The sequence below is a fragment of the Xenopus tropicalis genome, chromosome 6 (assembly GCF_000004195.4).
Source record: "Xenopus tropicalis strain Nigerian chromosome 6, UCB_Xtro_10.0, whole genome shotgun sequence".
In the NCBI taxonomy this organism is placed as follows: Eukaryota; Metazoa; Chordata; class Amphibia; order Anura; family Pipidae; genus Xenopus; species Xenopus tropicalis.
Genome location: NC_030682.2, coordinates 19,465,563 through 19,477,773, shown reverse-complemented (window position 1 = coordinate 19,477,773; position 12,211 = coordinate 19,465,563). Strand labels below are relative to the sequence as shown.

At 39.6% G+C, this 12,211-nt stretch overlaps 1 protein-coding gene across 2 annotated transcripts in view; it reads left to right on the top strand.

Moving 5' to 3' along the window:
- Window positions 1–12,211, top strand: part of adarb2 (adenosine deaminase, RNA-specific, B2 (inactive)) — a 401,728-nt gene that overhangs the window by 356,195 nt on the left and 33,322 nt on the right. For both annotated transcript variants that reach the window (XM_031903941.1, XM_031903942.1), the window contains exons 5-7: window positions 2,576–2,744; window positions 3,609–3,760; window positions 8,658–8,826. In XM_031903941.1, the coding sequence (XP_031759801.1) occupies window positions 2,576–2,744; window positions 3,609–3,760; window positions 8,658–8,826 (490 nt within the window). The remainder of the gene's footprint in view (window positions 1–2,575; window positions 2,745–3,608; window positions 3,761–8,657; window positions 8,827–12,211) is intronic.

Genomic DNA, 12,211 nt, shown 5'->3' with positions numbered 1-12,211 from the left:
CAGTATATCATAAGATCAAAAGGCAAAAAGGAATCAAACAGCTCCAGGCAGTATTTGAAAACTGCTAACCGACTGTGGATTTGGCCGAGTTTCAGCCAAATCCACAGTCGGTTAGCAGTTTTCAAATTCTGCCTGGAGCTGTTTGATTCCTTTTTGCCTTTTGATCTTATGATATACATATATATATATATATAGGAATAACAATTTCTCCTCCTCTTCAGGTTGCTAGGTCCGGATGTGATGTTAGTGACCATTTTCCTTTAAGCTCTGTACCAGGTCCAAGTTTCATTGTAAGACAATGAGATAAAGTAGGCCGAGTGTTTGTGTGGTTATGGGAAAGCAAGTTCCCCGCTCGGCTGGCTTCCCCGTGCCAGTTTCCCCTGTAACATAAACACCTGGGACTGTGAGATGAAACAACGGAATAACAATGCTGCATTAAATATTACTATTGAAATGCATTTATGCAGGGGAATTATACCAAGCAACACACTTCTGTCAAGCCAGCCTTCCATTCTAAACAAACAAGCCTCCCCTCCAGAACCGATAATGGAACGTATTAACCATGTCGGCTGCTTAATAGAACTCGGGGAATTATACAAATTCTAATCTTGTTTGCTCGTCCCGTTAATTTCATTCTCTTGGCGTTAGAGGCCTGTACCAAAGGCTGGACTGGAAATGTGATTTATCTGAGTTCTCCCTGCCAAGAAAAGTAGAAAAAGGACTAAAACTGATTTTCACACTTTATGAAGCACTTCCAGCGATAGGTACATTTATAAGGGCCCTGTAACCATCAGCAGGAGTGCGGGCAGCCCATAAACAACCTGCTCGTTTTTCAGCCCAGCCGGAGATGTTTATTGCCTCGTATAGAATGTGCGCTCCAAGGATGTAGTTATTGATTGAACAAGGAAACTTTGTCAGGGCCTTTTTATCTAATAATTAGCAATATTGTTTAAAGTAGATATAAAATGTGCGAGTGCGCTGACTAATGTTCTGTACTTGGGGCTGTATCAATTAGCGTAACGAGCCAATTCTCTCCTGGCACTCTACACCTAAGGCCATTTTTAATGTGAGTAAAACTTGTCATACACTTCCTATATTATCTGCTGATTGGCTCCTCCAGACCAACTTGTTAGCTTATTGGCCCCTGTAATAGCTTTGATCGGCAGGTTATTAAAAATCCCAGTGGGTAAGTACCACATTAGCCCACTGATTTAGTCCTCTACTCTTGGGTGTACTTAGCTTCCTATTATAATCTGCCCATTCAATAACGGCCAAACAATCATATCATCCCTATCTGGCCAAGCCATTGGGTACATTGGGCAAAGATCCACTCGTTTTTGCAAACTCACTAGGTATTAGACAGATAGTCAACCCTACTCTGCCTGCACCCAACTTGCACCCAATTCGACCATCATCATTTATATACCAGTGACTGACCTGCCTATCGCTGCCCAACCGTCAGGTAAACCTGTAGGTCCTGGAGGGTTCTAGGCAGGCCTGTGAAACACTGAAGTGAAGCTTCTGAAGTTCTAGAACCAGATTGGTAGAAGCCTATTGTTTCTAAGGAGCCTTCTATACAAACATGGTCAAATAGTAACAAGGCCAGTGCAGTTGCATTCAGTTAGATGTTTACAAGCTAAGGGTTGGTTGGGTGCTTACTGGTGGTTCCTAAACAAGGTCAATGTTTTCTTGCTCCAAATCCAGAAAAACGAATATTCCAACAATCTTTATTCATACACCTCTCTAGATTAGTGTTCTTTCAAGCTCCAGTAGTGACAGAAATAAAAAAATATTAATTGGCCTTTATATGGCAGTAATTTCTCTTTTCTATCATGCCAAAAGGCCCTGACCCCAAGGTTTTGTAGCACACGTCCCTTAAAAATTCATGGGAATTCGAATTAAAGCCTATGTTTTAGAACCACTGACAGCCCAATGCAGTTCGAATACACCAAGGCCAGAAAATATATTCTACATATATGCCTGGCCTGCCTATCAGTGCCCAACCCTCAGGTGAAACTGTAGGCCCTGGAGGGTTCCAGGCAGGTCTGTGAAACACTGAAGTGAAGCTTCTGAAGTTCTAGAGCCAGAATTGATAGAAGCCTATGTTTAAGGAGCCTTCTATACAAACATGGTCAAATAGTAACAAGGCCAGTGCAGTTGCATTCAGTTAGATGTTTACAAGCTAAGGGTTGGTTGGTTGCTTACTGGTGGTTCCTAAACAAGGGCTTTCTTGCTCCAAATCCAGAAAACAAATATTCCAACAATCTTTATTCATATGCCTTTCTAGATTAGGATTCTATCAAGCTCCAGTAATAACAGAAATATAGGAAATATTAATTGTCCTTGATATGGCAGTCAATTCTATTTTGTTTCATGCCAAAAGGCCCTGACCCCTGGGTTTTGGAGCAGACAACCTTTACAAATCCATGGAAATTTTAACTAAAGTCTATGTTTTAGAACCACTGACAACTCAATGCAGTTCTAAAACACCAAGGCCAGAAAATATATTCTACATATTGGCCCTTCCCGTATTCGGTTTTCTGTAACTCTCGTATACCTTTTGTTCCACTCACAGGTCTGGACCTAAGGCAAGCGCAGGTAATCGCCTTATCCTCTGGCACTAAATGCATTAATGGAGAGTACCTTAATGACCAAGGGCTTGTGGTCAACGACTGCCATGCAGAAATCATAGTACGAAGAGCCTTTCTTCACTTCCTTTACACACAGCTGGAGCTCCATCTAAGGTAAATTGAAATCTGTCGATGGCTGGAACATGTTATACGATCAGCAGTGGGACGAATCTGTCCCCTAGATGTCTGATCCACAGTTCTTTTATGAAGCTGTTTATTAGTTCTGTGCTGCTGAGTGGCCAATATACTGAGGAAGGCGAAGCAATTTAAGGCACTTTCATCTTCAGATGCTCAGTTCATGGAAGCCTATTTTCTTTCATGGAGAATTAGATTAGCGCAAGTCAAGGGACACTTTCAGATATTTGTTTACATAATTCATGTTAAACTTATAGCCAAACCGACTCCAGCTAAATGCCTGATAGGAAACGAGATTTGCCATCTCCCACGGTGATGCAATTCCGGGCTATTTGCGCTTGCATCGGATTTAAATGTCCTTGTGTTTCATCATTCTGTTTTGAAAATAGAATTGACAAAGTTAGGAAAATTCCGCATGATGTGATTTCTGGACAGAACTTAATAAGATGTGCCCAAACTGAGAGTCACCCACTGATATTATGGCTTCTTCTAAATGAAATCAGTGAAATCGTATTTACCCAGCTTTCCTAGGGGACATCATCGATGCTTCCAAGGTGGCTTCACTCACATGGTGCAGTCGGAGATGAACCATTAATTGAACTGCATTTATTGCCTTCAAAGGAGAAGGAAAGGTTGAATCACTGGGAGGGGCTAAAATGTGATTGTATTCACTTTATCTCTTGATATTTCCATCAGACTAATCCAGTGAGAAGGTTCAATAGGGATAACTCCTGTATTCTGTATTAGTAAATAGCTGTAATTAAATAATACAAACTGGACCATGTAATATGCATATTCCCATGTACCAGTAGGGCCAATGGCACTTGTGTTACCTCTTTGCAGCAAACAGAGAACAGACTGGGAACATTCTATTTTTATTCGATTAAAAGAGGGAGGCTACCGGCTGAGAGAAAACATCATGTTCCATTTGTACGTGAGCACATCCCCGTGTGGCGACGCTCGGCTGCACTCACCGTATGAAATCACCTCTGATCGTAAGTTGCTCACTTACCTTCTTTTTGTACCAACCCTGTGTAAACTGGGAATGGTATATATATATATACAATCAGTTATGCTCCATATGTTTCTGCTTGCCTATGATATATGGTGTTCATAAGAAAGCACCTCCAGAAGAGAAGTTGATTCAAACAAGTGGGAAACACAGTGTAGATAAATCACAGGTTCTTTGTTTTATTTATGGATTAAGTACTGGAAAAACATGCTCAAAAATACATTTCCAAATATTGCCATATATGTGCTGACCAAACTATAATGTATGAGAAGTGAAATAAATCTAAATCCTATAGGAGGATCACTGTTGTGCCACATTCCTAAATTCCCATTACATTCTCCCCTTGCCATGTAACATATATATAATCAATAAGTTCAACTTTAAAAGAGAATGACCTATACACACAGACCAATTGAGGCCAAGGGATTAAATCCTGCCCCTTATTTCATTGGGGCGTATCCTGTAGTCACATTACTCTACACATACATAGATATATATAAGTCTGTATCTGTAATATGTCATTGGATCACCATGCCTCTATAGTTTTTGTGTGGTGTACACCAAAATGTGCCGCATAGTCAATAACATAGGGGCATGTTTACTAAGAATGGAGATAAATATCTCTGGTGATGTTGCCCATAGCATCCAATTAGCAATAAGATTTGAACAGTCACCTACAAGTTAGAAATCAAAGCAAAGACCTAATTGGTTGCTACAGGCAACATCACCGGTGATATTTATCTCCATTCTTAGTAAACACACCCCATAGAGTATGTGCCACTCAGTGGCAAGACCCATACACACACCCAGCTGGGCCTATCCTTACTCTTCCATATCCACAACAGAGTACTCAATCTCACCCTATATGTCAATGACTGGCTTGTTTAATGCATAGACCTTTTGGGAGGGCTGACCTCTACATTAGAATAAGGTGGTCACAATTGAGTTAAATAGTTCTTCATAGGGCAGATATAAAATAAAGAAAGTTGAGGGGTCCTGTATTTTTTTCGCCAACCGCCATGCAAAAATACACAATTGCGGTCATACGGGTGCCCTACAATATCACGCCAGGGACACGTAACAATAACTTTGAGGCGGCTATTGCTTTTGTGCCTTCTCTTTCTCCGGAGAATGGAAACATTTATTGGGCCCTTTTTATGCATTTTAATGACTCTTATTTGTTCTCAGGTCAGAGTAACATCAAACGTCAACATCATTTTAGAGTCAGTGGCTGAAGGCAGGAGAAAACCAGGAATTAACACAATACAGCTGTAGGCCTCTTTGTCATTTCATCACCTACTACACGAGAACATTGTGTTTAGACATTGATTCGATACAGTAATTACAGTACAAATACTCAAAAATTACCCTCGGCTTCCATAGTTTTCATGACTCATTTTATTCTTACACTTATAATCAAGTGTTATTTAGTGAAGCACTTACGGGCCCTTCAAACAATGCCACAAAAACAATTTGCCCCATTAAAGCTGAGGACTATGTGCAGCTCAATAGAAGATGACATTTTCATCTACCGCACAGAATAAGCAGAGTTTTTGAAGTCATGAAGTTGGCAAGAGCCTCAAAATTATCCCATTTGCTCTTTTGTGCCTTGTATTTGTTAAAGATTATTCAGTTTCTTTAGAAATCCAAGGGACTTGTTCATGGTTTTGGTACTTGAATTATCGGTCAAAAGGGGGGTTAGCATTGACTTGTAAGTCTAGAACTCAAAGGTGTTTTACAGGTACGAGACCTGTTATCCAGAATGCTCAGGACCTGGGGTCTTACGGATAAGGGATCTTTCCGTAATTTGGATCTCCGTACCTTAATTAAACCCCATAGGATTGTTTGGCACCCAATAAGGATTATTTATATTTTAGTTGGGATCAATTACAAGGTACTGTTTTATTATTACAGAGAAAAGGGAATCATTTAACCATTAAATAAACCCAATAGGGCTGTTCTGTCCCCAATAAGGGGTAATTATATCTTAGTTGGGATCAAGTACAGGTACTGTTTTATTATTACAGAGAAAAGGGAATCATTTAACCATTAAATAAACCCAATAGGCTTGTTCTGCCCCCAATAAGGGGTAATTATATCTTAGTTGGGATCAAGTACAGGTACTGTTTTATTATTACAGAGAAAAGGGAATCATTTAACCATGAAATAAACCCAATAGGGCTGTTCTGCCCCCAATAAGGGGTAATTATATCTTAGTTGTGATCAAGTACAGGTACTGTTTTATTATTACAGAGAAAAGGGAATCATTTAACCATGAAATAAACCCAATAGGGCTGTTCTGCCCCAATAAGGGGTAATTATATCTTAGTTGGGATCAAGTACAGGTACTGTTTTATTATTACAGAGAAAAGGGAATCATTTAACCATGAAATAAACCCAATAGGGCTGTTCTGCCCCCAATAAGGGGTAATTATATCTTAGTTGTGATCAAGTACAGGTACTGTTTTATTATTACAGAGAAAAGGGAATCATTTAACCATTAAATAAACCCAATAGGGCTGTTCTGCCCCCAATAAGGGGTAATTATATCTTAGTTGGGATCAAGTACAGGTACTGTTTTATTATTACAGAGAAAAGGGAATCATTTAACCATGAAATAAACCCAATAGGGCTGTTCTGCCCCCAATAAGGGGTAATTATATCTTAGTTGGGATCAAGTACAGGTACTGTTTTATTATTACAGAGAAAAGGGAATCATTTAACCATTAAATAAACCCAATAGGGCTGTTCTGCCCCCAATAAGGGGTAATTATATCTTAGTTGGGATCAAGTACAGGTACTGTTTTATTATTACAGAGAAAAAGGAAATCAATTTTAAAATTCTATATTATTTGATTAAAATGGAGTCTATGAGAGACGGGCTTTCTGTAATTCTGCGCTTTCTGGATAATGGGTTTCTGGATAAGGGATCCCATACCTGTATTACATTTGGCAAATGGTGGTCTGCTTCAAAGTGGACCATACAGCTAACAATCAGTATTACAGCAGTCGGCAATAGTTTCTGTGAATGAATTAATACTGTGTACGGAACACATTCATTCAGGTAAATGGGTGCGAGGGGGAACTGATTCCTGCACGGACTGCTGGTCCCTCTGGCACTGAATTGCTCACTAAACATAATGTCTAAAACCGTCTCCATGTGTGGGTGAATGTACAGGAGCCCCAAGCATCTCCAGGAGCACTAGAAGCCATTTGGGGGCCAGTTTGTAACATGACGAATTGATTTGCATTAGAAACTCAAAATACTTTTTGCATGTAATTCTCTTGTACCTGATTCCCAGTTGGAATCAAAGCTTAATTGCTTGTCACTAGGGCAGTCCCCAGGAATTTGCACACCCTGAGTAAGCATTGTGTCCTTTTCTTTCTCCTTATGTTTTCTATGCAATGGAAATGAATGAATGACATTATGGGGCCTAGGTATCATGCTGTTCTCTTATTATGCGATACTAGCAATATTTATTCATTTTACCCATTATTTTTCTGCTGTAACCCATTCAAACCAATGGGGGAAAAAATCAGGAGCCATAGTATTTACAAGCATCAACTGGATTTTATGGCAAGAATAATACACAGCTGTATACATGGTGTGTGTTTCTTAACTTGGCGATATGTGTTCTGTAAAGGAGACATATATCAAAATTAAGAAAATACCAGTGAATTATACTACTCTAATAGAAGGATTGTGCTTAAAAAAGTTGTGTTTCGGACTGATTTATTGAGAAATTCCATCAAAACCCCACTAGTCCCGCCCATCTGTTCCACTTCCTGCCGGCTGAATTCTCTGGATGTGCAGGGGGGCCGGCGGCTCTCAGTACTGGCACTGTAGGATAGGAACCAATCAGCAGCTAGGCTTACCCGATAGGGAACTGAAACCTGTCTCCCCCTCCTACTGTGCTTCTGGCAAGGACCTTTAGGACACGCCCACCCTTCATCTGAAACACAGACAGAGACCTGAGAGGATCTATAGGGAGCTCCAATAAAGGGGCCATTTTAGCCCAAAGTGAAACCAGCACCATATATTATTCATAACTGCCTACAAAATTAGGGTTTTTTTCCATTTATCTAATATGTCTCCTTTAAGGCACTGATAGGACAAGGGTAGAGATTCTGTTGATGATCCCCTGAAGCCACCAAACTCAAGAGGTGGAAAAGGTTGTATCTAGTGATAATTTCTGCTAGGAAATCCAGTTGTGATTAAGAATAACCTTGAAAAATCAGCAATTTCCATTTAGAATGGAATGTAATAAAAGGCACTAAGTTTGCCCAGGAGCAGTAACCCATAGCAACCAATCAGAATGTAGCATTTACAGGTCACCTCTTTGAAAGCAAACATCTTATTGGTTGCGATGGGTTACTGCTACTGGGCAAACTTAGTGCCTTTTATTACATATGCGAGTTAGAATGTTTAGTATTTTTTGTTTATCTGCAGATCTCCAACCACAATCCTCTTGTTGCTGGAGTCCATCTCTTGGGCTCATTGCTGGAAAACAAGAATTGCAAAGCTCACAACCCATTTCTACGTGGGACACCGCCACAGAAATGGATGAGCCAACCCTTGGAAATGTGTTATTTATAGGATAAATGTTAAAAAAAAAAAGAATATAAACAAAAGTTTCATTTCTGGGGGTTGGTTCATTAAACAGTTATTGCAGATTTAAAGAGTGATGGAGGCCCCTGGGCAAATTCCCCGTTTGGCTGTTTATTAAAGTAGCTTTGTGAGTTATGCCCCATGCTATACAAACCCCCGTAGGAAACTAAGTATGTTTAACTCCATAACATTATGATGTTATGAAAGTACTGCGGTATAGATCATCATCCTAATATTAAATATCACAATATCATTCCCTTTCTTCTTCTAGTTAATCGGTTTAAACACATAGTGAGAAAATTCCGAGGACATCTACGCACAAAGATAGAGTCTGGAGAAGGAACCATTCCAGTTCGATCCCGGGCGGCCGTACAAACATGGGACGGGGTGTTATCTGGGGAGCAACTCGTCACAATGTCATGTACAGACAAGATAACAAGGTAATGTTTGAGCTACTTAATTACCCAAGCGATGGTGTCACCAGAAAAATAGGGTTTTGTATCGGTTTGGGAAACTAAATGAAAATCTTTTGTAGAAACCATTTCATGTTTTTCATTTATCTCTTCTCCTGGAAATAACATTGTGTCCATCATGGAAATTGTTTGTAAGGTGTTTTCAGCCTCTGAGGAGGTGAGGTATATTTTATTTAGACAGAAGGTGGAACCAACACTTAAGGTTGGGCTGTAGGGGAATTCTACTACAGGAGTAGAAGTAGAAGACCAGTTGGTAGGATGTGCTTATTAGGAATATGCGAGTTAGGAGGTCAGTACCAGGCACACCTCAGAGGTGAGAGGTAATAAGGGCAGCCTGGTGCCCCAAGGAGGAGTTATGTTTGTGGTGATTGTGCACCAGTTAGATAATTAGAGTGTTTAGGAATAGTTTAGCAGGTGTAGTGAGACACCTCAAGAGAAGCTCGTGCAATGTATGCAGGACACAACAGAGAAGTAGGGGGGAGCTTGATTTGGAGAAGACACCCCCTTAATGGTTAACATCCCTCTGCTAGTGCATTTTCCACATGACAGGGCCATTGGAGGCTTCTAGGGAAGGGATGCTGTGTGAGGATTTGAGCAGATCATCTATAGAAGGATAGATAATGTAACTGATTTATATTGAAACCTTTGGGCCTCCCGTCCTGTCCCCAGTCTGAATATTGCCATCGCTGCTAAAAACAGACTGTGCCTTGGGGAGATGTCTACTTTTTACAGCAAAGGCCTACCCGACCCCTGTTGCTGTAATGAGAGCCAACTAGTCTTGAGTAGCCCTGTTACAAGGCTTTGGCCCGAAAATCTCAAGAGCCCATCTAAAAAATGTCTGATATCAAGTAGCCAGTAATACCAGAGAAGATTGCTGTGTGATATGATAAATCAGTGGGGACTCCTTCTACTTCTATATATCACCTCCCTATCATCTACACTGATATGGGGCACATTAATCAAAGGGTCAAAAATTCTATATAAAGTGCTTCCACAATTCACACAATGTCCTACTGTATCTGCTACTGCAATATTTTCATATTAGTCCATATAAACCTGATTCATTTGTACAGTCCTATGTAGTCGTTTGTATAACAACTTACTGTAGAAATGGCTTTCTATCCTTTCTTACCCTTTGATAAACTCACCCTTAGGATTTATGGTATCTTTCTAAATAGACTATGACAGAGTTTTACAATGAGAATATAATGCAATAGAAGGCTATAGGGTATCATGGGAAAGATTGTGGTCTTCCAGCCTGCTAGATAATGCCATCTTACATAGTTACATAGTTACATAGGGTTGAAAAAAGACCTGTGTCCATCAAGTTCAACCCATCCAAGTAAACCCAGCACACCTAACCCACACCTACCAATCTATACACTCACATACATAAACTATAAATACAACCTTAGGCAAGGATATAATAGCAAGTACCACTTTCATAGCAACTGGGGGGAAGCAAAATGAAAACAACTATATATTCAACTATGAACATCTGTACAGGTATAGAACCCGTTATCCATAATGCTACAGGGTATTCCGGATAAGGGGTCTTTCCATAATTTGGATCTCCATACCTTAAGTCTACTATAAAATCAATAACACATTAATTAAACCGAATAGGATTGTTTTGCATCTAATAAGGATTATTTATATCTTAGTTGGGATCAAGTACAGGTACTGTTTTATTATTACAGAGAAAAGGGAATCATTTAACCATTAAATAAACCCAATAGGGCTGTTCTGCCCCCAATAAGGGGTAATTATATCTTAGTTGGGATCAAGTACAGGTACTGTTTTATTATTACAGAGAAAAGGGAATCATTTAACCATTAAATAAACCCAATAGGGCTGTTCTGCCCCCAATAAGGGGTAATTATATCTTAGTTGGGATCAAGTACAGGTACTGTTTTATTATTACAGAGAAAAGGGAATCATTTAACCATTAAATAAACCCAATAGGATTGTTCTGCCCCCAATAAGGGGTAATTATATCTTAGTTGGGATCAAGTACAGGTACTGTTTTATTATTACAGAGAAAAGGGAATCATTTAACCATTAAATAAACCCAATAGGGCTGTTCTGCCCCCAATAAGGGGTAATTATATCTTAGTTGGGATCAAGTACAGGTACTGTTTTATTATTACAGAGAAAAGGGAATCATTTAACCATTAAATAAACCCAATAGGACTGTTCTGCCCCCAATAAGGGGTAATTATATCTTAGTTGGGATCAATTACAAGGTACTGTTTTATTATTACAGAGATAAAGGGAATCAGTTTTAAAAATTCTAAATTATTTGAGTAAAATGGAATCTATGGGAGACAGGCTTTCTGTAATGCGGAGCTTTCTGGATAACGGGTTTCCGGATAAGGGGTCCCATACCTGTATTATACATCTGCAAAAGGAAACAATGAAGTTTTTTTAGTGGTCATTTAGATGGGATTCGAAGACTTCATTTTTTCTCTGACTTGACTATAAGGAATTGTATCCAAAAACTCTTATTTTGGTTTAAACAAAAAAAAAAAAAGCAACAGCATTTTTTTTTCTAAAAATCAAATGTTCTGCTTCCTTGCTTTTATAGGCCAAAACATGGATCCCCGTAGCTTCCCCCCGCCAGTTCTCATATTTCAGGAAAACGCTGCAGCTGTTCATAACTCCCATAGGCTCATCCCTTGAGTTCTATTGATGACAAAAGCACATGGTCCAATAATTAGGGCTGCGCAGTCGGCTGCGAGCGGCGCCCCGGTCCCAGACACGCATCGCAGCAAAGGGCTGCAAATAGCTTTCAGAGTCAGCGCTTTGATTTTCCTAAATGCCCATTAGAGAAATGGAAGGGTCAACAATCTTGCTGCCTCTTTAAAAATACAAGTTTTTAACTTTTTTTTACGCTGTTTTTTCCAAGTACTTGTACATAAAATGAGCGAGCGAAATAGCACAGTAAGTGCGCTGCCCACCAAGGACTGACTGTACCCGCTCACAGTACTTTAGTCTCCCTACTTCCAATCAGTAAAAGATTACAAGTTTGCCCTTTTCTTATATAGCGTATTTTATGTTGTGTTTAATTTGACCACAGGTTACTTGCTGGGCTGGAATGTTCTCTACAATGTTGCCACATTTATTTTTATCCATACATACAGGGAACAGAACACATGCACCGCCCACAAACACAAGTCTAAGTTGGATGCAATTAAAGGGGAAATATACTGCGTGGTTCAACATGAGTTTATTAAATAGGTTTTCTGCTGAACATACTTTTTGCCTATTGTTTTAATCATGTACAGGTATAGGACCCATTATCCAGAATGCTCGGGACCAAGGGTATTCCGGATAAGGGGTCTTTCCATAA